Here is a 25673-nt window from a genome sequence, read left to right as displayed (position 1 = left end):
GGAAACAGTCGCTAACATCGCTATCTCCTATTACCAACTTTTGGAGATATTCGCGCTAAGCGGGAATATCTCCAAAAGCTAACACCTGCCCTGAGCAGTTCTTAGCCATGTTATCCAATGGGAGGTGGATAACATGGCTAAGAGCATTTGCTCGATAATGCATGAATATCGCGGACTTTTCAGCGATATTCATGCATTTCGGCCGTTTTTTATCGCATTTGCGATAAACCTTGTTATTAGCAAGGTTTATCTGCGATAAAAATCGCCGATGTGCGGCGATAATTTTTGTCTCTAAACAAGTTAGAGACAAAAATTATCGCTAGTTGTTGGTAATATGCCCCGTAATTTGTTGTCATGCTTGTCAGACCCTTTTTGTCAAAGGGATAAATAATAGTTGGTTGTCCAAAAACAAACACATGCTACCCACAGCCAACAACTGAGCTGCTGTTTATTATGATATTTCATTCTGTACCAGCCACTCAGAAATTCTTATGTAGAAATCTAAATGGGGATGAAGGAAACCTATGCATGTTTTAAATGTTCCTACTATACTGAGTTTAGTAATAGTGGTTATCTGTACAGTTATGAATTTAGGATTCGTCCATACTATCATGTGATTCAGCGGGCATTTCACCAACTGTATACTTTCTTGAAAAGTGACTTACATTTAGAAATTAAAAATATAGAGAAATTCAATTGATAATATTAAATGTTCTACTATTCTGTGCTTCTTCAATTGTGGTGATAAAAAGGGTACCCCGCTTGTGTTGCTGGTCCTATTGCCAGTGACAGGAAAAAAAACAAAAGGTAATGTGGAGGCATTGAAATTTTTAATTAACAAATTGACACATTTTTGAGTTATGGGTAGCTGAGGACTCAGGCTTGGTCTCCACCCAGGGACACCTACCAATCGCAGATTTTTCCTAAAACTAGACAACTTAAGTAATAATATACTTTTCAAAGTTTCTATCTATGTGATATCTCTTCATTGCCGCTCCAATTCAGAGACTGCAAACTTACACAAAGACTATGGGCCTGATTACAATATTGGCGAATGGAATACTGTGTCACAAATGTGACAGATATCCAGTCTGCCATATTAAAAGTTCCATAGGATATAATGAAACTTTTAATACGGTGGACAAGATATCCGTGATGTTTGTGACGAGTATTGCTTCAGCCAAAATCGTTATCAGGTGCTATGTCTATATTCGTAAGTGTGAAAAATGGTTTTGTTTTATGTACCAATCAATATAGATGTATGCAAATATAAAATATTCAAATTCAATCAGTTAAAAATATAGTTATAGTAAGAATGTAACCCTTGTACTTGATCGATCACTATTCTACTATTTGTATAACTTTCCTTTCTGGTATTGCTCTAGGTCCTCTTTGTTAAGCTCTTGGTGAACAAAACCTTCACTCCTCAATTTCATCGTACTTTCAATAATAATATTTTTTTCAGCAAATATATGAAAGACCTTCCTATATCTGCTTCAGACTAGAAACCTTCACATATTTCATAACACACGCTCATTGGCGTTGTTCTTTTAGATAATTATCAGATTAATGAATTTTCCCCGTACTGGAGTGGGTAATTCATTTCAATGACGCACACTTCAATTTTGAAGTGTTTTAAGTGTTAAAAATGAACTGATGCTTTTTCTCAGTTATAAATTGAATTATAAAAGCACAACCTACCTAGAGCCCTCAGTTCATTGCCGAAGAACTTTCACAGCTGGTTCAGTGGGAGGGTGGCAGAAGCAAGCCTAGCTTTAGGGCATGCTACCAGAGACCACTAGGAACAGGCTTTAACAACACAACATCATTAAATAAAAACACATTTACAAACAAAGAAATGATGCTGTAGCCAAAGGGATACTTTAAACAATGCCAATGTAAAGGAAATATGTAATGTCACCAGGGATCATCATTATAATTTGAGTTGTCATCTGTCACGTAATGGGTAAGTTCATCAGCACTGCACTTGGGGTCAAAGTAATGGATTGCATGGCAGGGGAATCAGTTAGGATTTCCTCAGATAGTTTTAACTGGAAAATGTCAGTGGGGTTTCCTTTTGTTTCACAACAATAACTTGACTTTGTCTATTTTTAAAGGACTATACCTATGCAGGTGGTTTATCCCTTTAAGGAGTTGGATTATGAAGGTGCCAATGGGTGCTAAAGGCATTTATGCATAATTTTCCAGCTCTTCTGTATTACAGGGGAGATTGTAGAAGCTTGCATAGCACCTTCTGTATTGTCGCAAGTGCTTGGGAACATTTTGCGCTTGTGCAACGTCAAGGGCCTATTCCCTTATTTGAATAGGGATTTGGCTGCATGCAAATGTAGAAAAGCCTTTGCCTCTGTTACTAAATAAGCTCTAGGTCAGCATTTCTTAAACTGTGGGTTGAGACTCACTGATGGGATTTTTGGTTGGGTCGGGAAAGTCCTAGCAATAAATGAGCATGTCTTTATATTCTGTATTTATCACATTTGCAGTGCCTTGAGGACAGAGGTCAAATGTCAGGCTATTGTCTTCTAATAAATTGCTGCTTACTCTTTGATTATGGGTATTGGTTTTTACTTTTCTTTCTCTGACTGCAAATCAAGACACTTCACTTGGTAATGCACAAATGGTAAATAATCATTGAAAGCTCATTAACACACATCATCATTTGTGTACCACATAGTTTTAGCAGTAAAACTGTGTGCAAATTTAGTGCCCATTTCAATGAAAAATGTGCTGTCTGTTGCAGTGAGGATGGGAGCTATTCAGTGATATGTCCTTCGTGCCTTAGAAGCTCATCTCTATAGTTCGGTTGCACCACATGCACAATGTTTACTTTGTGATGAGTTGCCCCATGCCCATGCTGCTATTCACTTGGTCACACAGAACAAACCACAGCACACGCAAACAGTTTGTATGTACTCTCCTCAGCACTTTCAGTTTCATGTTTCAGTTTCAGGTTAAAGTTAGCTGCTTCAGTGACCCTCAGGTGGCCAGCCAAATGTTTACAAGTTTTTCTAGGCATGCACCACCCTTGACAACTGCCTTCACTTGTAAAACATCAACTAATACCATTGCTTTGGTGAATGGTTCCTTGCCATATTACTGTCACAACAGAGGTTGGTTGAATAACCTTGAAAAGCCGGGTACAGCAGGAGCGATGAGGATGCTAGATAACCCCTGCGAGTTGGTATATTTTCACTCTACAGATATTACCTCAGCAGGGGAAGGGGAAAAAAGGGGTAAACTAAACAAAAAAGCTGTGGCAGCCAGAACACTCAATGGCGTGGGTTGAAGGAGTTGTAGGCTTCACTCCTATGCAAGCCCCGTGTTCCCTGTATGAGAGACACAATACAACAGGCATGAGTTTCCCCCTAACCCACTTAGTGAAGTATAGATATATATTTAATGTATGACTAAACTTACATCATATCTGCCACAATCATCCCGAGATAAAAAAAAGGCACAAAAAGGTAAAAATAAAGAAAGGGAAATAATAGAGTTCTTAGTTCCTAATATCTCAAGGTTTCAGAAACTCAGCAGGATTAAGCTTTCCAAATATAAGAAGTCAGTGAAGAAGTGTACTCATCTGAAAGTGCCGTCTTGAACCTCAAATGTCATGAAAATAGGTAAGGGTACTCGGAAAACTGATTCCTTTAGTATAAATGGGAAGAAAATCCCTTCTACTAATACCTTTTCATACCTTGGGGTTCTCTTAGATCACAAATTATCGTGGGGCCCCGCAGTGTCCAAAAAGAAGGGCGAAGCAACACGGGTAAATGCGGCCATACTTGGCTTTGCAAAAAAAATCGGTAACTGCCCTATGGCCGCATTGCTCAAATTATACCAGGCAAAAAGTGTTGCTGTCGCCTGCTATGGAAGCGAGCTCTGTAAGATAAAAGACCTAGAGGTTACATAAAATAACGTCCTGAAAAAGATACTGAGGTTGCCAAGGGGTATTGGGAACTATTCTGTACATGAGGAGTTGGGGGTCCCCTATTTAAGCGATAGAATAGCAGTAAACCCGGTTCTGTGCTGGCTGAATTGTTGGCTCAATACCGACATTCCGCTCACTCACGCTTTACTGAAAGAAGCCTTATCGCTAGATGGGAGGTTTAAAATCCCGTGGGTGAAGTATATAAAGGACTGTTTGACGGCAATTGGCCGTTCTGATTTGTTTTATGCTCCTAACTTGATTACAAAACCCAATGTCATCTCGGTAAAAAATGCTATATTACTGCTAAGATGCACTGACAGAGAAGAGGTTGAGATACAGAAGGACAGTGTTAGGAAACACCTACTACTTAAAACCTGTCCACAAATGGAACCTTATCTGACATGGCCTATGACCAGCTATGAACGGTTTTTGTTAATAAGGTTCCGTTTTGATCTATACCATCTCCTACTGGCGGTTCCAAGTGGGGCTCAACGGGGTGAAGTGTTGCCAGCTTGTGGCTGCGACGGAAAGTCTCCTCAAGATCCGGCACACTTTCTTTTCATTTGCCCTTATTATTCTACCCCACGGAAACTATATCTTATACTAAGCCTTAAAAAATTGAATTTTGCACAAATCAAACCTGCACTTTACTACCTTCAACTACTGAATTGCGACTGCACTTTATTTGTCTGTAACTTTTTTTAAAAAGCCATCTGCTTCAGGAAAAGTATGGATGGATAATCATGCTGTGAATGTTTTAGGTATTTTTTTAAATAATATAGTAATTTATGTTTTTAACTAAATACTGCTCATGCTTATAGTGCCCGCTGTACTTTCCTTTTCTTTGTACCGTATGCTGTGTCTCTTACATGTTACATGAAATGAATTGTTTGGATTGATTTTTATTGTGTACTTATGAGTTGTACTTTTATGATTGTAATATCTGCAATCGAATAAAGATTTTGAATTTGAATTTGACTAACTTTGAAAAGCCGGGTACAGCAGGAGCGATGAGGATGCTAGATAACCCCTTCGCTGATTGTGGCACCACCTGCGAGTTGGTATATTTTCACTCTACAGATATTACCTCAGCAGGGGAATTGGGAAAAAAGGGGTAAACGAAACAAAAAAGCTGTGGCAGCCAGAACACTCAATGGCGTGGGTTGAAGGAGTTGTAGGCTTCACTCCTATGCAAGCCCCGTGTTCCCTGTATGAGAGACACAATACAACAGGCATGAGTTTCCCCCTAACCCACTTAGTGAAGTATAGATATATATTTAATGTATGACTAAACTTACATCATATCTGCCACAATCATCCCGAGATAAAAAAGGCACAAAAAGGTAAAAATAAAGAAAGGGAAATAAAAGAGTTCTTAGTTCCTAATATCTCAAGGTTTCAGAAACTCAGCAGGATTAAACTTTCCAAATATAAGAAGTCAGTTGAAGAAGTGTACTCATCTGAAAGTACCGTCTTGAACCTCAAATGTTTCTCATGAAGTTGAGAATGTCGTTTGGTTCCAGTTACACAAAGTTTGAAGACACCCTGTTGACCTCCAGGATATAACGCCACTTATCCGAGCCTCAAAATGGCTCAACTATGCCATAAAATGATATATAAAACAATACAAAAGACACTTGCGTGATGCACCCTTTCCTGCGGGTGAAACAGCCAAAGAAATCCTGTAAATGAGCTCGTTCCTTACGAGCACTGCAGTTCAGGTCGGTATTGCAGGAATGAAATGATCCTGCCAGGAAATATCAAAGCTCGTTACTCGTAATTGCGCACTAGCGCGAACACGAGCTGAAAGCCCCTGGGTGAATGCCAGACGCTGCTGGAGGGTCAAAGGTCGGGGTCGCGCTCCAGCGCTAACGCGTTAAACCTGAACACTAACGGGAAACACCTGCAGCATGTCAGACTCTGCCGGCGAGTGAAAAGAGCGCTTTCGAGCTTCAGAGCGAAAGCGGGTTGACAAACAATGAGGCATCCACTGGGAAATCTGCATATACGCGTGTAGGCATAACAGAGGCAGCGTCTTCTTCACAAGGTGGACTTAACCTAAGAACACAGGTGACAAGCACCAAACTACGGAAATGAGGTGCCTATAAAGGAAGTAGGCAGAAAAGATAGACATAGAAGACAGAGCCATCCTTTAGGTTTTCTGGGAGATGTAGTCCCCTCACCATTTTCGTCTCATTCATTCATGCTGGCTGCCTATTGTCCACCTTGATCCTGGCCTAAACGTGACAATTACAGCGTTAGAATGCGCTTTTCAGTGGCTTTAGGACAGATGTCTTTCCTGTTCTCATAGGTTGTCGCTGAAGATGTGACATGAGTTGAAACCATGGGTAACAAAATGACAACTACAGTACTCATTGTCAGAGTAGAAGCACATTCCCATTGAATGGCCATACCACCAACATCACGGATGCTCCTTGCATCCCTTCGTCGTCCCGTCACGTTGACATTAGAGACATCTGGTGGACGTTAAAAACACATTAAATGAAGATTTTGGAGTGTACTCTAGAAATCAATCAATGTGCTGCTGCAGCCTTCAGTCGGTCTTGTCACTGACTGCCTCTGTGCATATGAGCACACTTCACCACCCACAGTCCACCTCCAGCCTTTCGAGATTCTACCTCATCAACAAGTTTCACATTACAAGAGATAACAGAGGGCCAGTTACACAGCTGCAAATTTGACATAGGAGGGGGCCGTGACTCTCGTTTTACTCAGCTGCCCGTCTGGCTTCTCCGCTGACATGCGCAACAGCCGCCGCGCTGTGGAGCCGCGACCTGCCACATCGCCTGTGACGTCGGAAGGCGCGTCGTCTGAACCTTGCGGGAGAGTGATGCCCGCTGCGGTGCCCCCACGTATCCATCTGTTCTGGCGAGACGCCCAGCGAAGCCCAGCACTTGTCCCGGTTCTCAGGCAAGGTACCCTGCACAAGCCTACTGCCGCACCCCCGCAGGAAGAGTGCTGTGTCTGTGGAGGTGGCGCTGATCAGCACGACGGCTGCAACGCCTAAGAAGAAATGTACAAGCCCCCCTGCCGAGCGTGCACACGCGAGAAGCGTGTTAGTGCCGTAGCAGTGCAAAAATAGATCGCTTGGACCCCAGGAGATAAGGGTTGAAACCGGGAAGGCAGTTTGTGACCTTTAAAGGGAGTCAAAGAAGAAAAAATAAAAAAGGAGGAAGAACAAAGATATAAGGACGGGAGAACTACCACCTGCAGAGGCTGCATGGTAGAGACGGCTGTGAAGGCACACGCAGCAAACCAGCAACAAATACACAAAGCTGCAAGATTGAGAGGGCAGTAAAGAGACACACAGCACACCAGAAAAGGAGACAAGAGGGTGCCCAACCAGACAAGGGAACAACAATGAAAAGCATTAAGACACAAAACACTACACATAGAGAGGGGACGAGCACAGACGGAAGAAGGAAAGACACCACCCACCCGCAGGAAGCATGGCTGATGATGACCAAGCAAAGGCACAACAAAGAACCCTAGTACAACACAAACTTACTGGGGTACTGCCATCCATCAGTGAACTGAAAGATCTGGCCAAAGCATCTCAGAGGTGGAAAATCTGGATAGAATGCCTGAATAACTATTTCATAATCATAAGGGAGACCGACTGGGCAGTGTAAAGGTTGTTACTTCTCCACTATGCTGGAGATGAAATATTCAAGTTATTCAAACATCATTCATTATCGCCACGGACGGTGACGCTGCGGTTGCAGCATTAGATGCGCATTTTGACCCCCAAACTAATCCACATTTAGGCATTTTCCACTAGGAACAGTGCGCACTACAAGTAGGTTTACTCCTACTTAGTTGTCGTTTTATTGTCTGTGCTAGCCAACACATTCCAGTAGTGCTGCACCCTTAGATTAGGATCAGTTTACAGGTGCTCTAGTGATTACATTTTTGAGTGCTCCTCTTAAGTTTATACTTTGACCCCATCAAGCAACACATTGACAAGATCATCACCCCGGTTGCGCTGCTACACCGACGAGTCCCTTTTCACCTGAGTCTCTTGGTGGAAAATGAAACTAGAAAACTTTGAAAAACAAGGGGTGATTGAAAAAGTCTAGGCACCGACGCCCTTGGTGTCCATGATGGTTATTGTGGAAAAGCCCAAATAGCAGGGTGCCATACGCCTCTGCATCAACATGAGGTTACCCAACCCGGTCATCAAAAGAAAGAGCCACATTATGCCGACTATGGATGATATAATTGCGGAAGTCAACGGATCAAGGTGGTTTTCAAAAATCCCTTTAGCGGACCAAAACCGCTACATTACAACGTTTAGCACCCGCCTGAGGCTGCGTCGTTATAAACGACTGAACTTCGGAATATCCTCAGCCGCAGAGGTATTCCAGAACACCTCAGTGAACATGAAGCGACACTCCACCGGGAGAAGTGTCTGTTCTTCCAACCATCTCTAGAATTATTCGGGTATGGGTTCAACCAGGAAGGTATCCAGGTGAATTTTAAGAAGTTGCAAGCTATCCAAACCGCTCCAGCACCAACCACACCTACAGAAATGAGGAGCTTCCTTGGCATGGCCACCTACTGCAGGAAGTTCATCCTTGATCTTGCTTCCCACGCCGAGCCGCTGATGGTTCTTTTACGGAAACAGACATCAAATGGCACTGGGGACCGCTGGAAGAGGAGGCCTTTCAAAACATCAATTATGTCCAACTGGGAGAATCCACCCTCGCCTATTTTGATTCAGCGAAGCGGACAGAACTACTGGTAGATGCCAGTCCAGTGGGGCTGGGAGCGGTGCTTGACCAGGAACCAGATCAGTGGGCAGTCTTATCGTTTGCCGGCAAGTCTCTGAGCCCCACTGAAACAAGGTATGTTCAGATCAAATGAGAGGCGCTCACTATAAAGTGGGCCTGCAACCACTTCCACCTGTACCTGACGGGCCAGCCATTCACCGTGGTAACTGACTACCAGCCTCTGGTTCCCATCTTCAAAGGGTCAGCCCCTATCCACCCCCCGGATTGAGCGATGGGCCATACAATTCCAGCCCTACCAGATGGAAGTAGTCCACAGGCCTGAGGCAAAGAACCCCACAGATTTTCTTTACCGACACCCAGCACCCAAGGAAGAGACGGATGACATAGAGGGGTCGGAGGAATACATGAAGATGATCTCAGTGGTGCCGTGCTCTCAGGTGTGCCCCCAGGCAATGACGCTCAAGGAAATCAAGAAAGCCGCATAGCAAGACCACATATACACCCGGACTCTCCAAGCGGTCCAAGAAGGGTAATTGAAGAGCTACCTCCAACAGACTATCACGTGGGTGCCGGAAGACCAAGGAGAGTTGATGAAAATATGAAGGGTGAGGAGCGAATTGAGCGCCACGGCAGATGGAATACTGCTGAGAGGCCAAATGCTGGTGATACCGCAAGCTGTGAGGCAAAGAGCAACTCAACTGGCCCATGAAGTCCACCAAGGTGCGACCAAAATGAATGAGAGAAAAGGTGTGGTTTCCAGAACTGGAAGCAATGGTTGAAGACCTAGTACACCATTGCCCGGCCTGCCAGATAACTAGCGCTCCTGAGCGGCCGACCCCGGTTATCACAGAAGAGGCCTGCACTATCGCATGGTCGAAAGTGAGCATAGATTTTGGGAGTTTTCCTGGACGAAAACACATACTCATCTTCGTGGATGCTTTTTCTAAATATCCCATAGTGGAACCTGTCATGTCACCGCCTTCGCCCATGTGGCACCCGTCCTGGAGAAAGTGTTTCCCATATTTGGGTTCCCCACAGAGATCCAGAGCAACAATGGGCCCCCGTTCCAAGGGGCTGAGTTTGCCACCTTCCTCCATCAGTGAGGGACCAATCACCGCCACGTCATGCCCCAATGGACCCAAGCCAAGGGGGATTTAAAGCATTTCATGAGGACCTTAAACGGAATGCTACGCATTGCCAGCGTGGAACAAGCGGATCTTGAGCGGCGCCTCCACAAGTTCCTCAGGGGATACCGGAGCACCCCACACTGCACCATACTGCGGAGCCCCTGGTCCCTTTTGTTCAGGGGGCTAGGGAGAGATCTGATCCCTACGTGTCCAGGGTGAACACCCCCACCCCAAGACGTCCAGGAAACCCAGGCTAGGCAGGAACAGCAGAATCACCGGGCAAGCGTCCGACGCCACGCCGTACCCCGGTCATTCCGGCCCGGTGCCACAGTCCTACTCAAAGACTGCGAGCCCGGGAAAAAGTTTTGGACCGTCCATGAACCAGGCACCTGAACTGTCGTTACCAGCAATGGAACCATGGAGACAGCCTGCAGAGGGAGCGAGGAAATATCTCAAAACATCTCCTGGTTCAAAGAGGTCCCATCAGAGTCGAGTCTGTACCTCGGAACCTGCCAAGCCCAGGCAGACACACCCAGGGCTGAGAGGAAGATGAAGCCAACACACTGGAATTGGCCACCCCAGGACCTCTACCTCATGATTCGCCTCCAAGCCGGCAGTCACCAGGTGGACCATCCATCTGAGGTCAACAACATTGTTACAGCCTACGACCCAATCCCCAACCTAACCGACATCTTCAGGATTTAGCATTTTAAGACACTAGAGACTGATGCAACAGAACTGTGTATTTTTGTTGGACTTTCGGAAGCTCCGCTTCAAGATCCAAATTAGAGAGGGACATAATGGTTAGCAGTCCTGTGTTCCAGCTCGTTGGCCGGGACTATGACCACATCATCCACCGGCCAGTCGTGGCCTACGGGGAAAGAATAAAAGAGGAGAGCCCACATGTGGGTTATCTCCTGATACCAGTAAGCCCTGAGTTTGTGTCCCCTTTTTTCAGATCGGCGTAACACTAAGCCTCACCTTAATACAGTGTCCGGAGGCCACCACAGGTGACAAGACCATTAAACTAAAAAAAACGTGACAGGTTCTAATAAATTGTTTACTACACAATAAATCCAAAACTCTGGGTTCGTTTAAATGCTTTGGAATGGAAGTACTGGGGCTTGATATGTGGTAAGATGTATCAATCCTCAAAAGAAATAAAACTCTAATTACGGTTCTTTCTACCACTGCAGGCTGAGTCTCAAAAAAACGCAACTGCTAACAAGAGCGGCAAAGGGGTTCATGATTAAATCACCAGGAAAAGCAAGTGAGTCTGGATCGGAGAGTGACAACGAAAGCATTGATTATGTACCATTGGTAAGTAATGGAACACCAGCCCTATCAGAATGTTCACAGTGCCAGAAGTAACAATGCCATGCTCTCCTAGTCTCAGCTATGGTTAGTGTTTCCTACTGGTTCGCCTGGCCTTGTAAAAGATTCCAACTGTTCAAACAATTCATTGTGTCTTCTCATTGTAGCTCTCTCTGCACATTCACATTGTGTTTCCACATTTCGAGATGACCAGTTTCTTGTTATTTTTTCCTCGTAATCAATGCCATACCAAGGAGGGAGGGGGGGGGCACATCGGCGGCACAAGTTTTAGGGCGGCGGCCTCGCCCCACCTTCGCTTTTACCTGCAGCTCCGTGGTCGGCAAAAGCAGGAATCGATTGGCAGCACTCCTCCACCTCCAGCCGCGGCCCGTGCAGGTAAGAGCAGTGGGGCCAGGTGAGGGGGGGGGGGGGGGGGGTTTGACAGACGATGACAAGGGAAAATTATTTATTTAATTTTCCCTCCTGGTCGTCTGTCGAATCCCCCCCCAACTCGGCCCCACCGCTCTTACCTGCGCATTCCGCAACTGCCCCCCTCTCCCTCACTTTTACGTCGTCACAGGGCATTAAAGGCTGGGACCGCCACGGGCGGCAAAGGGCCTAGCTACGCCACTGCTCGTAATGGAGGGCTCTCAGCACCAACTCTTGTATCTTCATGTTTTTGAAGTCCCACAACCTTCTCACTAAGCATTTATGTTGTAGATCCAGGTCTCTCAGCACCTGTCATGAGCAGAACCGTCTTCATGCTTCGATTTTCATGAAACTCCCTACCACTCCAATTGTTTGATCTCAGAAAAGGTTCCCAGATAGGTTATCCTTAAAGGATTGCCCCCCACCCCAATTCACCAAACTATAGTTATAATAGTGAGCCAGCTCAGAGGGTCTGCAGTTTGCTACCCTGCTGTGTCTACATTCGAGCAGCATGTCAACATCACTGTGTCAAGGGCTTCTCAGTAAGCACGAATCATAGCTGACCATGGTCACCAGAACTCCGTATGGTGCAATATAAACTACAAACATGGTCTGTATGGACATTAGAATGCAGGTCCCATTTTCATGTCAAGTTACCAATGGGTTTGAGGCCAGACAGGAAAAATGGGTTATTAAGCTTTATGTTCCTTGAGTGATTGGCATATGCACTGTCTTGTTATTGGCGCTTGGTATCAACTGCGCGTGAAGCAATTGTTTTAGCACTGAAGAGCTGTGTACACAGGCATTTTCCAAAGTAATTTTTTCGCAAAGCATGCATGGTCATACAACCAACTGTTGATCCAAACTCAGACCATACAAAATCGAAAATTAAAGTACTCATGCAATAAATTACCTTTTGTATGATTGTATGGTTTCCATCAACACAGCTTTTCTAATTTAAAAAAGAAACCATGTTGAGACAGAGAAACATGGTATTTGTGGTTGGTCCCAGTATCTCAAGACTGTCGAGATACTCAGCGGCGATAGTTCTAAAACATGTTGCACAGTGACAGTTACGTTCCCTTAGAAATCCTGTTGAGTAAACTTTATTTTTAATGTCTTATCTCAGAAAACACGCTTCTGGGCCACGCATTCAAAGTTGAAAGAAGCCCCATGGCAATAGGTAAAGATCAATTTCACTAATATTACTGGAAGCATTTGAGCTACATCACAGGTGTCAAACTTCTTTAAAAAAAAGCCTGCCTAAGGCAAGGATAACAGGATTTGTTTTTCTGCAAAGTACCTTTTCCATAACTGTACTGAAAAGCACTTATAACTATGAAACAGTAAGAGCTGCTTTTTTCAGAGGAACTAAACTCTAACAAATATGGACCCAAATCTACAAATACAGCTATCCTTACAGTTTGCTTCCTATTAATAAACCAAAGACATGGAATGTGAGGGGGTCTTATTTGCCTTAGGATATCCACTCATCTGTTTCTTCTGTGAGCATGTCACATATACAGTAGAACTGGGAAGAGAAGAGAAGTTTAAACCTTAGTAGCCCAAAAGAAATAAAGATTGTATGGCATAAACGTATGTTTCATTGTGCAAGAGAGGTCTCTTTGTTTGCAATTGCCCAGATATGGTGATAGCCCCTATTTCTGGGGCTTGAACAGAAGGCAGGCCCCAGGCATACATGAACTTTTCACAATATCATCAAACTCTGAGAATCATCATCATCTATTTTGAGTTCAAAGTTTTTTTTCAGAGCTGTCCATATTTGCATTATTGGATCCCAGTTAATAAATATGTTGTGTCTTGATTAATTAAAATCATCAACAGTACAAAAACTGTGATCAGAATCGTTTAAGAAAACAGTATAAAACAGTACTAAGCAATAAAAAACGTAGAAGAACATATATTAAATCAAAACAAAACCGTTTCAGGCATAGAGTGACACATAAATTATGCAAAAAAGAAGGAGAGAACTCTGGGTCGTTCTCCAGTTTAGGTGGAAAGCAGCTCCTGTTAGAGCACTTTCAACACCAGCGACACTCTAGATCTGCTCACCTCAAATGTCTGTTTTTCTATCAAAGTTTTTAGGCATAGGATTAGCACAGGGCTATCCACGCAGAGATAGAAAATGACAAAGTCTTTTGCCATTTCTACAGCAAAGTCTTTAAGCATAAGACTAGTACAGTGCTGTCCTTGCCGAGCTGTAAAATGACAAAAGCCATTTATCACTCCAGGCACAATATTACAGCTTTGAATTGGTAAAATACCAATTCAAGCCAACCTTAAATGAGTAAAAGCAACCCCTGACACAGTGTTTTGCTCTAATTAGAGCTCTTCAGAGAGGTTTAGCTTTGTCCAGACACAAGGGAGCACCCAGTATTAAGTCAAAACAAAACCCTTTCAGGCATAGAGTGACGCATAAATTATGCAAAAAAGAAGGAGAGAATTCTGGGTAGTTCTCCAGTTTAGGTGGAAAGCAGCTCCTGTTAGAGCTCTCTTAAGACCAGCGACACACTAGATCTGCTCACCTCAAATGTCTGTTTTCTATCAAAGTTTTTAAGCATAGGATTAGCATAGTGCTATCCACGCCGAGATAGAAAATGACAAAGTCTTTTGCCATTTATACATCAAAGAACATATATTAAAAGCCCTGTGACCCTGTACCTATGAGATAATTATAACATCATAAGTCTATGCATGACTGGGATAATTCATTTTTTGTACAAAACAAATGTATGTACAGGTAGTACAAATTGTAGTACAATTGTATCAAATTGATCATCCAAAGTTCCAAGACTGGTTGACTTGTTACAACAAGTTGGATGTGCAGTCTTTTATTACAAATGATATATACTACAGGATGGCAATATAAAATTATAATGAAGAGGAAAATGTTCATCCCAACGATCACTGCTATATATGCTACAGAGGTGCTAATTGTGGTTGTAGTTGTCACCCTTGATGTGCAACTCAAGGAGACCACATCCTCATTGAATCAAGTGATCAGTTCGAATACCTGCATGTGCATCAGGTTGTCTTCTTCCTTGTGGCTGGCTTCCCTACCGCCTTTGTCGTGGGTTTGGACAATTGCCTTTTCCAGAGAATCTAATGTTACCTTGAGAAATTTAACTAGTCTGCAAATAAGCTGTGCATCCTGCCCATAACGCATAATGTAGTTGCCTCCTCGATTCCTCAAACCCCCTGTCTCAAAAAGCAAGGCCTTAGGAGATTAACACCTGGACTAGAGTGGTATAGGCACCAGCACAGTATATGAGAAAATGATTCGGTCCTCTACTTACATTAGTATTTCAGAGCATTCCTCATTGTGATTTTCTAGTTGCTCATATGTCGCACAGCGCTAAGAGTTGAAATCTCAGATGTATAAAGTGTGTTCTTGCCTCAATTTTCAGATCCATTGATTCATAGGTCTGGGCCTTAAGTGAACTATAATAGGGAGGTTGGTCATTCGTTCATCCCTGGGGGATGGACCTCTATCAGCCCTCAAACTTTTTATGATCATATCTTGGGGAAGATTTGTTTGATAGGGAGGGGCCTGTCACCCCTTGACAAGTCAATTCAAGCCCTGTTTTGGAGTCTGGGGTACTTGATTGTGAAACTGGAATTTCCTCAATGGGATTCTGTAAGCGTACACCATTTTTACCTGTCTCCAGACGCATTGCAGTGGTGTAGGTCCCCTTCAACATTTTTGTTGTCGTGCACCTGGCTCTCTTCTTGTTCCTCTCCGGACAAATTGCACTGGGCTTCCTTGTTTCCTGTTGATTTTTCAATGATGCTTACACCAATGCATGCCTTCCTCTTTGGAGAGCAGGCTATGTCCCATGATAGGAGACGTGTTCTTTGGAAGTTCCCAGTGGATGCAGGTTTCGTGTCCCAAGTTAATTTTGGCATCAGCTCAATCTAAGCCTGCTGGACAGCGATTTCATGGCCTGAATTATTTTCTGGTGGTGGCGGTCTCTTAAGCTGGGTTCACATGAAGAAATGAGTGTAAATGCTTTGTCTTGGTTTCAAAAGTTTTTGAGATTTTTCTTGTTTTCCTGGGCAGTCAATTTGGTATGTATCCTTCTGGCTTCATTTCATTAATATTAGATGGACCAACTAAACCATTTCGTGCCTTTGGACTTTCCATATTGATCATGCATGCCAAATGTGGGCTGCTCAGGTTTGCGGCTTGGCCCTGATGTATGAACCACTTATTCCTGGATGACTGCTCAAGAGCTCCCTGATCTGGTGCCAGGAGTTACCTGAAGTAGGGGCTTCTCACATGACATGCTGAGGCAAGTTGGAGGCCAAGTTCACATTTGTAGGAATCGTCTCAGGATTCCTGTCCATAATACAGTTTGGTGATAATCTTCCCAGCATATCACATTGGACTTTTAGGCAAGGATAAAATATTGTGTGCAATACAATGGGTAACGTTCCGAGTTTGTCTATAATGTCTTTGCAAAAACAATGACTGAGTCCTTTCAAATGTGTTTATTTCTGTGAATACCAGCTTTAATTTCAAATTGATCTAATGGCTTATTGATCCTTTTTAGCTGGTCAATAATTTTTGCAAAAATATCTATTTGAGTGTCCATTTTCATTAATTGGTAATTCAATGCATCGACTATGGTGGTCAGCAATGCTGCCATAAATGACAGAGTAGTTGGTAAAGGGTTGTTTAATGGTTCAGAGTGTCTTGCTGGGGAGCTCACACCATAAACCCTGGGGAAGGACCATTGATTTAGAGTGCGATTCGGGTCCTTCTTCAAATGACTGGGTAATTGGTAGGGCTCAGATTCAACTGCCAGCCTCTAGGTTTGCTCCTAGAAGGAGAAGAGTCTGGTCCAGCTTCAAGAGGAATATCCTGTCCTGGTTCCACCGCCTTGTGTGTGTGTGCTCAATGGTTTGCCCTCATTCTTCTACTGCTGTTCAGGACTAATAAAAGTTTTGGGGATATTTTCAGTTTTGCTCATATTCTTAGAGCCCCTCTGGGCTTTTTGGTTTATGTTAATCTTCTTTAGACCAGTTTAAGTTCACCGTCTAGTAATATTTGTTTTCTGTGTGGTTTAAAACCGTAGTCCACTCTACCTGACTGAGGCTATCCATTTGGCCTATAATGGCTGCGTCAACCTTCTTTACACATTAGATATGCCCAGCTGTGTCTCTAGGGAGCAAGATGGAGCCAGCGTGAGTGTTCGCGCTGCTCGGCTGGTCACGCCAGGCGCATGAATGATTGGCTAGCCGCCCTGAACTCTGTGATGTCATGCTGACTCAGAGGATCCTTTCTACGCAGAGGCTGCCAGGGGGAGGCTCCGAATCTCGGCGATGTGCTCCAACTTCTTCTCCTTTGATCTTCCCGGCGGACCCCCGAGCATTGCCCGCATGGTGCTTGATCGTCGCCCTGACTTGGATTTTACCGTCTGCAATGTCTTTGGCCCCATCATTTACCCACAGATTTGCGGGATACGGACACGGCGGCAGCTTCACTTTGGCAGCAACATCAATATGAGCGCCAGAGGAGCCAGGAAGGGTGGCAAACGAAAATAGCTGTCATCTCCGAGCCCAGAGATCCCAGGGATGCTACGTCCACAGAGGGAGGTGCAAAAGCCAGGCAAGAGGTCAGTGGCAGTAAAAAACTGTTGGGAAAAGCAGGGGGGGAGCAGGCTGCTCAAAGATTTAAAAGACTTAAAAGACCCAGCATCTGCCCAGCCTCCCCTAGCGAAAATGTTTATAGGAGCTAGAGCCCAACCCTCAGGCACTACTTCCAAGACTTTTGTGCCCGCGCTTCTCCCTGAGAATCCCCCCGAGGACCCATATATCAGGCTGACCCGGCCAACACCTGCACCTTGCTTACAGCAAGAGGCTGGCTCAATGTTTAATGAAGAGACTGTCCTAGAGACTGACCTGGTGGAAGCTGGACCCGGGGGGGGCACTTGCCAACACTACACCACAGATACCGCAGCCGGGCCACTAGACCCTGTCATGAACACAGGCATCTCTCCCTGCATGCCTGCTGCTAATCCTCTAAACGGGGCAACCGACCATCAAACCTTCTCAACCCTGGCCTTTGTAACACAGAACTTGGGCAATGGCCCTGATATTGTCAATCTAGGCGCCCCTCTTACAGCGCCGGAGATGCAGATGACAGGTATAGCCATCTTCATCCAGAGTCTGAAGGATCTAAATTTCTGAAGGCCGGACTATACTTACCAATAGTGCAAGGATATATATTAATATATCTATAATCAAAGAATAACAAGGCAGTCGGCAATGGAGAAGGTCGAATCGTTTATTGAATCAAAATACAAGCCCTGACAGGGGAACCTCGGTCTACACGACCCATGGAAGCGAGGTGTATGGTAGGGGCCGAATCAGGAATGTAAACACAACAAGAGCTGCCGATCACACAACAGGCTCCATCCCTATCTGCCAGGATGACGTCTAACACCATCCGATTTTGAAGAGATACGAGTCTCGTAAACTGAAGCTCTACAGTGATGTTAGCTAATATTTCACATTTTCCACAATCCTAGACAAGCGCCTTATATTCCGACTATTGAAAATCGGACCCCAAAATGGAACCAGGCCCTTTGAAATGTCTTCGAACTGTTGTAGCGAGGTACCTGTCTGGTCAGTTTTATCAGTATTATAACTTCTTATAGTCCTATTAGTCTCTAAGTCTCTTTTCATCAGCTGATGAGTCTTATGGTAATTGGAAGGGGCAACATAAACAGGAGGGTAAAGGAAAGACAGATAACATTGTCCTGTCCATCCCCGGGGAAGCCAAGTATAAGCATTCTCTCCACAAACTAAATACACATTAGGGGGGTGATCATCAGAGGAGTACTATCAGTTTGCAATGTGTAGGTGTAATTACAGGTACTACTCCCTAACTTAATTTGACCTCGCCCCCTAATACAAAACAAAGAAGTGGAATTTATAATGGGGACCCGCAGAGCTCTATCATTTGTAACATTGCGTTCCTTAAAATGTTGAAAATACAAAGTGGAAATAAAAAGCTCAAAGTCCTGCATCTCTTCTTTTGTAACAAGGTTTCATTTTTAGAGTCTGTATATACATTCATGCAAGCATTTGGATCTAAAGAACCCTGACCTTTATCTCCTTCTGCATCAAATCCTTGGTGTCTCTCTATATATTTTAAAATAGCTTCATAATCTCTTTCGGAATATATTTTGGGATTTACAACATAATGGGAATACATCAATGATAACAATTGCCACCATGCCTCGCAACTAGCTAAATACGATAGTGGGAGAGATATAAATAATTCATGTTGATGCATAACTGATGGCAATAAACCACAAACCCAGCAGTTCGTTTTGTTTGTGGTACTGTGAGTCTGGTGTTTCAACTCAATGAACACATTTTTCGAATAAGTCTCCCTATGCCTAGCCTTATGCGGGGGCAGAGAATAAAATTGATGTTCCTCTGGAGCAGGAGTAGTTTTCAACAATTCATGAACTGGATATTGAAATTCTAAGTATATAAACACACACATCATAATTACAGTAATTAAGGCAATTAAAACAACGAATGCCACCTTCAGTCTGGTGGGCCATCCAGAAAACAATTGCATATCATGAATCTGGCGCCGAAGGGCCAACGGTCTTTCATCCTCCATCATAATTCGACCAAAGGGAAACATAGTCTCTAAAAGTCCAAATCTATCTCAGTCCCTTGCTAAAAGTCCAAAACTAATCTTTGTATCCACAAATCACGCAAACCGCCAGAGGGTTTCTTCTTCCCTGCAAAGGATCTTCTCCCTGTGTCCGTTTTGTTTCTTTTAGAGCCTCACAGGCAGACTCTTATCTTTTATCCAAAGGAAAAGCAAACTTACAAATTCCAAAAGCACGATATCTCAGTCCTTCTTTCTGAACAGAGCTTTTTACACAATGTTCCCAGCTCTCTATGAGTTCAGTCCAGTGTCTCGCTCAGCCCCCTAATCACTCTGCTTGATGTTTTGTATCACAATGTCTCGTTCTATTCTCCTTCATTAGCGAGTGGGGTACCACGCTGTTTTTAGGGCCGCAGATCGTATCGACAACGGCCAGGTTGCTCCTGGTCAGAAAACAATTCAGTGGCATGGGTAACAGGCCTGGTCACCTCTCGTGCTGCCTCGGGATTAGCAGTTGCTTTTGACTCAGCTATAATATAATAATAATAAGGGTAGCTTATAAAGCGCTTGGTTACGCGGACGCGTGTCCCCGCGCTACAACTGAAGAACTCTGTGCGAGGTTGGAGACTAGTGACTCAGCTATTTCACCTTCGCCTTCAGGCAACACAGCCTTCAGGCAACACAGCACTCGATCGCTCTTTCTCTTGAGCATCCGAAAAGGGCACAAAGCTCCGAATCAGTTCTCCTTCCTGACTCGGCACTCCGTCTTTGTCCTGTTGATCAGAGGGCAGTGGTAGCGGGAGGCGCTTGGCGTGGCTCGCATTTATCCAGTGTTTGCGGCCATGCACCTTCACCTCCGTCCTCGTCACCAACAAAATCTGGTAGGGACCAGACCACTTGGGCTCTAAACTCGATGTTCACTGATAATTCTTCACCAATATCCACTGGCCAGGCTCCAATCGATGTCCAGGACCCTCCGGTAGTGGCTGCAATGTGTCCGATACCTGTTGATGAATAGAACGCAGATCTTTAGTCAACTCATGAAGATAATCTGTCATCAATGGATAATCAATATCTCTAAAGGATCTAGGTCTAGGGACTCCCCACACGTTTGCAGGACAGCCAAATGGGATCTCATAAGGGGGCAGGCCAGTCCTTGAATAAGGAGTTGTTCTAAGAGATAGCAGAGCTATTGGGAGGGCCTCAGGCCACTTTAGTCTAGTGTCTGCACAGACTTTGGCCATCTTGAGTTTCAGTATGCCGTTATATTTTTCAACCAGTCCCGCAGATTGCGGGTGCCTAGCGGCATGAAACCTCTGTCTGATCTGCAGGCCATCACAAACACATTGTACAAGGGTAGCATTAAAGTGGGGTCCGTTGTCCGACCAGATAATTCGGGGCAAACAATATCTGAGAAAGAATTCCTTAATCAGAAATTTTGCAGTGGTAATTGCAGTTGCATCTTTGGTGGGGTAGGCCTCAACCCACTTACTGAAAGCACACACCACCACCAAGACATACTTTAAAGTATTTACACGTTCCATTTGTATGAAATCTATCTGTAAAACTTCAAAAGGTAAAGATGGCGGAGCAAATTTGCCACTCAAAACAGATTCTCTACCTCCAGGATTATGTCGTAAACACACCGGACAATATTTCACAATGTGGGCTGCTGTTTTAACAATATTAGTGTTATACCACACCGGGTCTAGCACTGTGCTATTTCCTTTCGCACTAATATGGACTGGTCCATGTGCCATCATTACTACTGCATATACCATTGCATTAGGGAGCAACCATCGCTGTTTCTCAGATCGGTCTATCCAGCACCCATTCTCATCTAATTTCCCAATGTCCTGTTCCCACTTCTGTATTTCTTCAGGAGTGTCTTCTTTCTGTAATTGTTTTACACTTTCAAGGGTATTATCAAATAGGGATGTTTCAGTGGGCCATCGGGTAGATGCACTAGAAAACATAGGACTTCCTCTAGTCTGAGCTGTCTCTTTTACTACTGAATCGGCAAAGGCATTCCCTTTTCCAATGGAGTCTACAACCTTCTTATGTGCACTACACTTAATGATGGCTAACTTCTTTGGTAAGGTTAAGGCAAATAACAATCGATCAATCAAGGGACCATGCTGTATTTTCTGGCCATGAGTAGTAAAGAAACCCCGCTCCCTCCACAGCCTTCTGAAACTATGGGCGACGCCAAAGGCGTACTGGCTGTCTTTGAAAATATTTACTTCTAGACCTTCACTCATTTCACAGGCTCTTAACAAAGCTATTAGTTCAGGTGCCTGAGCTGAGTGATGTGGAATCCTTGCGGTTTCCACTATGGTCTTCAGATTAGTGATGGCATACGCTGCTGTCGTAGTGCCATCTGGCAACTTGAAACAAGAGCCGTCAACATATAATTCTCCATCTGGTTCAAGTAAAGAGGTGTTGGTTAAATCTACTCGTTCTTTTGTTTCTTCTTCTGTTCTGAACACGCAATCATGGACATCAACTCTTTCATCTTTGTCAGGGAGAGGTAATAACGTAGCAGGATTCAAAATAGTGCATTTCTTAATATTAATATGGGGGCAAACAGTGTCAATTCATATCCTGTCAATCTAGCACTCGTGAAGTGTTGCGTTTTGGTCCTGTTTAAAAGAATATCCACAGCATGCGGTACCATGACTGTGAGATCAGTGTTAAGGACTATTCCTTCTGACTGTCGGATGGCCAGTGCTACTGCAGCAGTTGCCCTCAGACAGCTCGGGAGGGCTCGTGCTACAATATGCAAAATCGAAGAGAAATATGCACAAGGTCTCTGTTTCTCCCCAAACGTCTGTGTTAACACCGATAATGAACAACCGTCTACCTCATGCACATAAAGTGAAAAAGGTTTCCGGTAATATGGGGTTCCCAACACAGGTGCAGAACAAAGAGCAGACTTTAAAGATACAAAGGCTTCTTGACATTCATCCGTCCAGGGCAGGGGTTCATGCACATCTTTGGTTGTCAATTGCAACAAGGGTTTAGAGAGTAGTGAATAGTTAGGAATCCACTCACGACAGTAAGAGGTTATGCCAAGAAAAGCACAAACATCATGTTGTGTACGAGGGACAGACATGTTAGTTATTACAGATATTCGCTCTGGAGTCAATTGTCTCCCCGCTTTCGACCGAAAATGGCCTAAGTAGGTCACTTCCTGTCGACAATATTGAAATTTAGAAAGAGACACTTTATTTTCTTTCTTAGCCAAATGGTGTAACAATTTTACCGTAGCCTCCTTGCATCCCTCCTTAGTATCGGAAGCCACTAGTATATCATCTACATACTGAATAATGGAATTTCCGGCAGGCAAAATCAATTCATCTAGGACTGCTTTTAAAGCCTGACTATAAATACTGGGACTTTCAGTATAGCCTTGAGGAGCGCGTGTAAATCTGAAACTTCGGCCAGCCAATGAGAATCTGAAGATATGCCTACTATCTGGATGAATTGGGATGCTAAAGAAGGCATTCTTCAGATCAATTACTGAAAAGTATTTGGCCGTGGAAGGAATCATGGTTAAAATAGCGGTTATATCAGGTACCACTGGATACTGTGGAACCACTATTTTATTAACTGCTCGAAGATCAATCACAAAATGGTAAGTATTCTTATAATCTGGAGCACCATCAACTGGTGTCTTCTTCAGAATCGGCAAAATCGGGCTGTTACAAATATTAGCTGATGTTTCTTCTACCACCCCATTATGAATAAGGTCCCGAATAATGTTTAACATAGTCCGTTCACCTTCAGGTGAAATCTTATATTGTGGAATGCGAGGCAGCTGCGCATTATGTTTCAGAGTAATGGACACGGGGGCTATCTTTAACAGACCTAATTCAGTGTCCCCTGTCGCCCACAAGGTCTGAGGAATGGTAGAGAATTCAGGGGGTAAATGCTCGTTCCTAGCAAAATATTGAGAATCCTGCAAAGAAGGTTTCTGCATTGTCAAATATACACCTTCCGGTGAGCAGTAAATCCGAGCATGTAATTTTTTTAAGATATCTAAACCCAAAAGGTTTTCACCACAGTTAGATGTTAACAAAAAGGGCGACTGTATAGAAATAGGTCCTATAGTGAAGGGCAGAGGCTTGGAAATGGGGCTTACCACTGGTATTCCTGAGAACCCTACTGATACATTTTTGTGGCCAGACAGAGCCGCCCCTGGGACCATGGTATGAGCAACAGAACTATTCATTGCTCCAGTATCCACTAGGAATTTTCCTGATGCACCCAACAGTTCCCCTTGTACATAAGGTCCCTCTTGGTCAATTGGTACTGTAATGTGGCCCCCTTCTCTGTCCTTGGCTGTCTCATGCATAATCTTGTTCATCGTATTCATCATCCACGAAATTCTCATTATAGTACTGCCTGTTCTGTGGATTATCAAAATAATTTTTCCGGGAATCCTCATCTTCTCTTCTCATGCTATTTCGATCAATGTTTCCCAGGCCCCAGCCTCGTCCCCTACTGGGAACATTTCTGGCCATTAACAACGGGCAGTCCGCTCTCCAATGCCCCTCTTGTTTACAATACGAGCATTAATTCAAACCAACATTCGGGGGACCTCCTCGTCCTCTGCCGGTCCTTCTTTGGAAGGAACCGCGCCCACTTCGTCCTGAATTCTGTCCTCTACTAACTTGTTGCATCAAGACTCTAGTCTTTCATATCTTTCGTTTTCTTCTCCGTCCTTTCCTTATTTTCATTCTCTCGGTGCTCGTAACACTGAGCCATACTAAGGATCAAAGATGGGGTGGACGTAGTCCATGTACTTTCGGCCGCCTGAAGGCGTGTCATGATCTCTGGTAACAAATTTGTCACAAATCTATTTACAAACAATCGTATTCCCCCATCCGTGGATAAATCCTGCCCACTAAAATCTATAAATGTTTTCCCAAATCTGGTGAAGAAATCCGAGAAACTCTCATCCTTTTTCTGTTTACAAGCAGATAAATTGTCCCAATCTATTATCTTAGGAGGCAGGAGTGTTTGCATGTACGTAATTATTTTATCTGGTACTGCTAATATTTCATCTCTGGGTTTTTCCCCAGGCTTCCGTTCCTTATCCCAATCTTTTGATTGAACCCACGTTGCTCCTAACTCGGGAATATGATCAGTATCATGTATCTGTCTCCAGATATCTACCAGGATCAAAAGGCCAAAGAATAACTCAATGTCGGGTATAGTCATGATCGCAGAGTTAGCAGCTTCGCCCAATTCTTTGTAATAAGCAGTGGGATTCTTACGAGGGTCAGGGAGCTGAGCTTTTAATTCGTTTCCAAGGGGTATAAACCCATTGTTCCTGAAGCCTTGCGTCCTCCTTAGGTCTAGTTATATTGCCCCCATTAACCCTAAGTTCAGGTAATTCTGGAAAGAAAAGAGGATGTACTTCTCTCATAGGATTCTGTGTTCCCCAATCGGTACATCTCCGATGCATTCGCTCACCATACTGCAAGTGAATTGCCACATTCTGATATATTTCATCGGCCTGCAGGTGGAATTTGTGGGCTATGTCTCTTATATCCTTTAAAATTTGTGGGGCATACCCCTCCTCAAAGCACTGTTCCCATAGCGAAATCAAACGAATCGCCATATTTTCTAAAGCTAATTGTTGTGCAACAGGCTGGTAATCTTTCATAGTACTCCAAATATCCTCCATTGTGTAAATAGCATTCTGCATCCATTGGGACGCCTGGTTTACTATAGTTTTACGTTCTTCCATACCCAGCGCAGATCTGGTATAAACCCGTGGGTCACTCAGATCCGACCCCAAACGTTTAGGGGTCGTGTCTAGGGTGACAAAGCTCGAGGATCTATAATGCTTGGAGCCGGAGCGGAGAAAAATATTGGACTCGAAATAGACGGTACAACCGAATCTGGTTGTAATGTAACCAGGGGTGAAGTAGAGGGTCAGAGCGAAGGAGGGGGAAGCAGTGCATCCCGTACAGACCCATCTAGCGGGTCGTAGCCATTGCTACTACAAGATTCCGTATGGGAGGTGCTGGCGGAAGTGGGGGCGCCGGCGGAGGCGCAGGCGCAGGCCCTTGGTGAACCAATGGCACTGCTGGGTATAGACCCTGTGAGGCATAAGGAGGAGGTGGACGAGCTTCTAACAACCCTCCTAATTCATCTCCAGTATCGGGTCAAGTCACATAACTTTTGTCTGTTCCTAAACGAAACTGTCTATCCATTAGAGCAATATTTTCCTCCAGTTTTCCTTTATCATAAGCTACAGCCTTTTGAGTTATGGTCTGTCCAGATATAATCCTTCCCAATTTGTCTTCCCTTATTCACCGTCATTTAGCCTCCTTTAACCATAGGTTCAAGGAGTCAAACATAGACTGGCGACTTTTCTTCATGGACATTTTATTCTGTAAATACGTTATTTTGTTTTCATCAAACGACCATGT

At 44.0% G+C, this 25673-nt stretch overlaps 1 protein-coding gene across 1 annotated transcript in view; it reads left to right on the top strand.

Moving 5' to 3' along the window:
• Positions 1–25673, top strand: part of VWA5B1 (von Willebrand factor A domain containing 5B1) — a 1100054-nt gene that overhangs the window by 1020095 nt on the left and 54286 nt on the right. The window contains exon 20 of the mRNA XM_086920192.1: positions 11024–11147. Within this exon, the coding sequence (XP_086776318.1) occupies positions 11024–11147 (124 nt within the window). The remainder of the gene's footprint in view (positions 1–11023; positions 11148–25673) is intronic.

The sequence above is a fragment of the Lissotriton vulgaris genome, chromosome 5, assembly GCF_964263255.1.
Source record: "Lissotriton vulgaris chromosome 5, aLisVul1.2, whole genome shotgun sequence".
Lineage (NCBI taxonomy): Eukaryota > Metazoa > Chordata > Amphibia > Caudata > Salamandridae > Lissotriton > Lissotriton vulgaris.
This window is presented reverse-complemented; position numbering and strand designations above follow the sequence as displayed.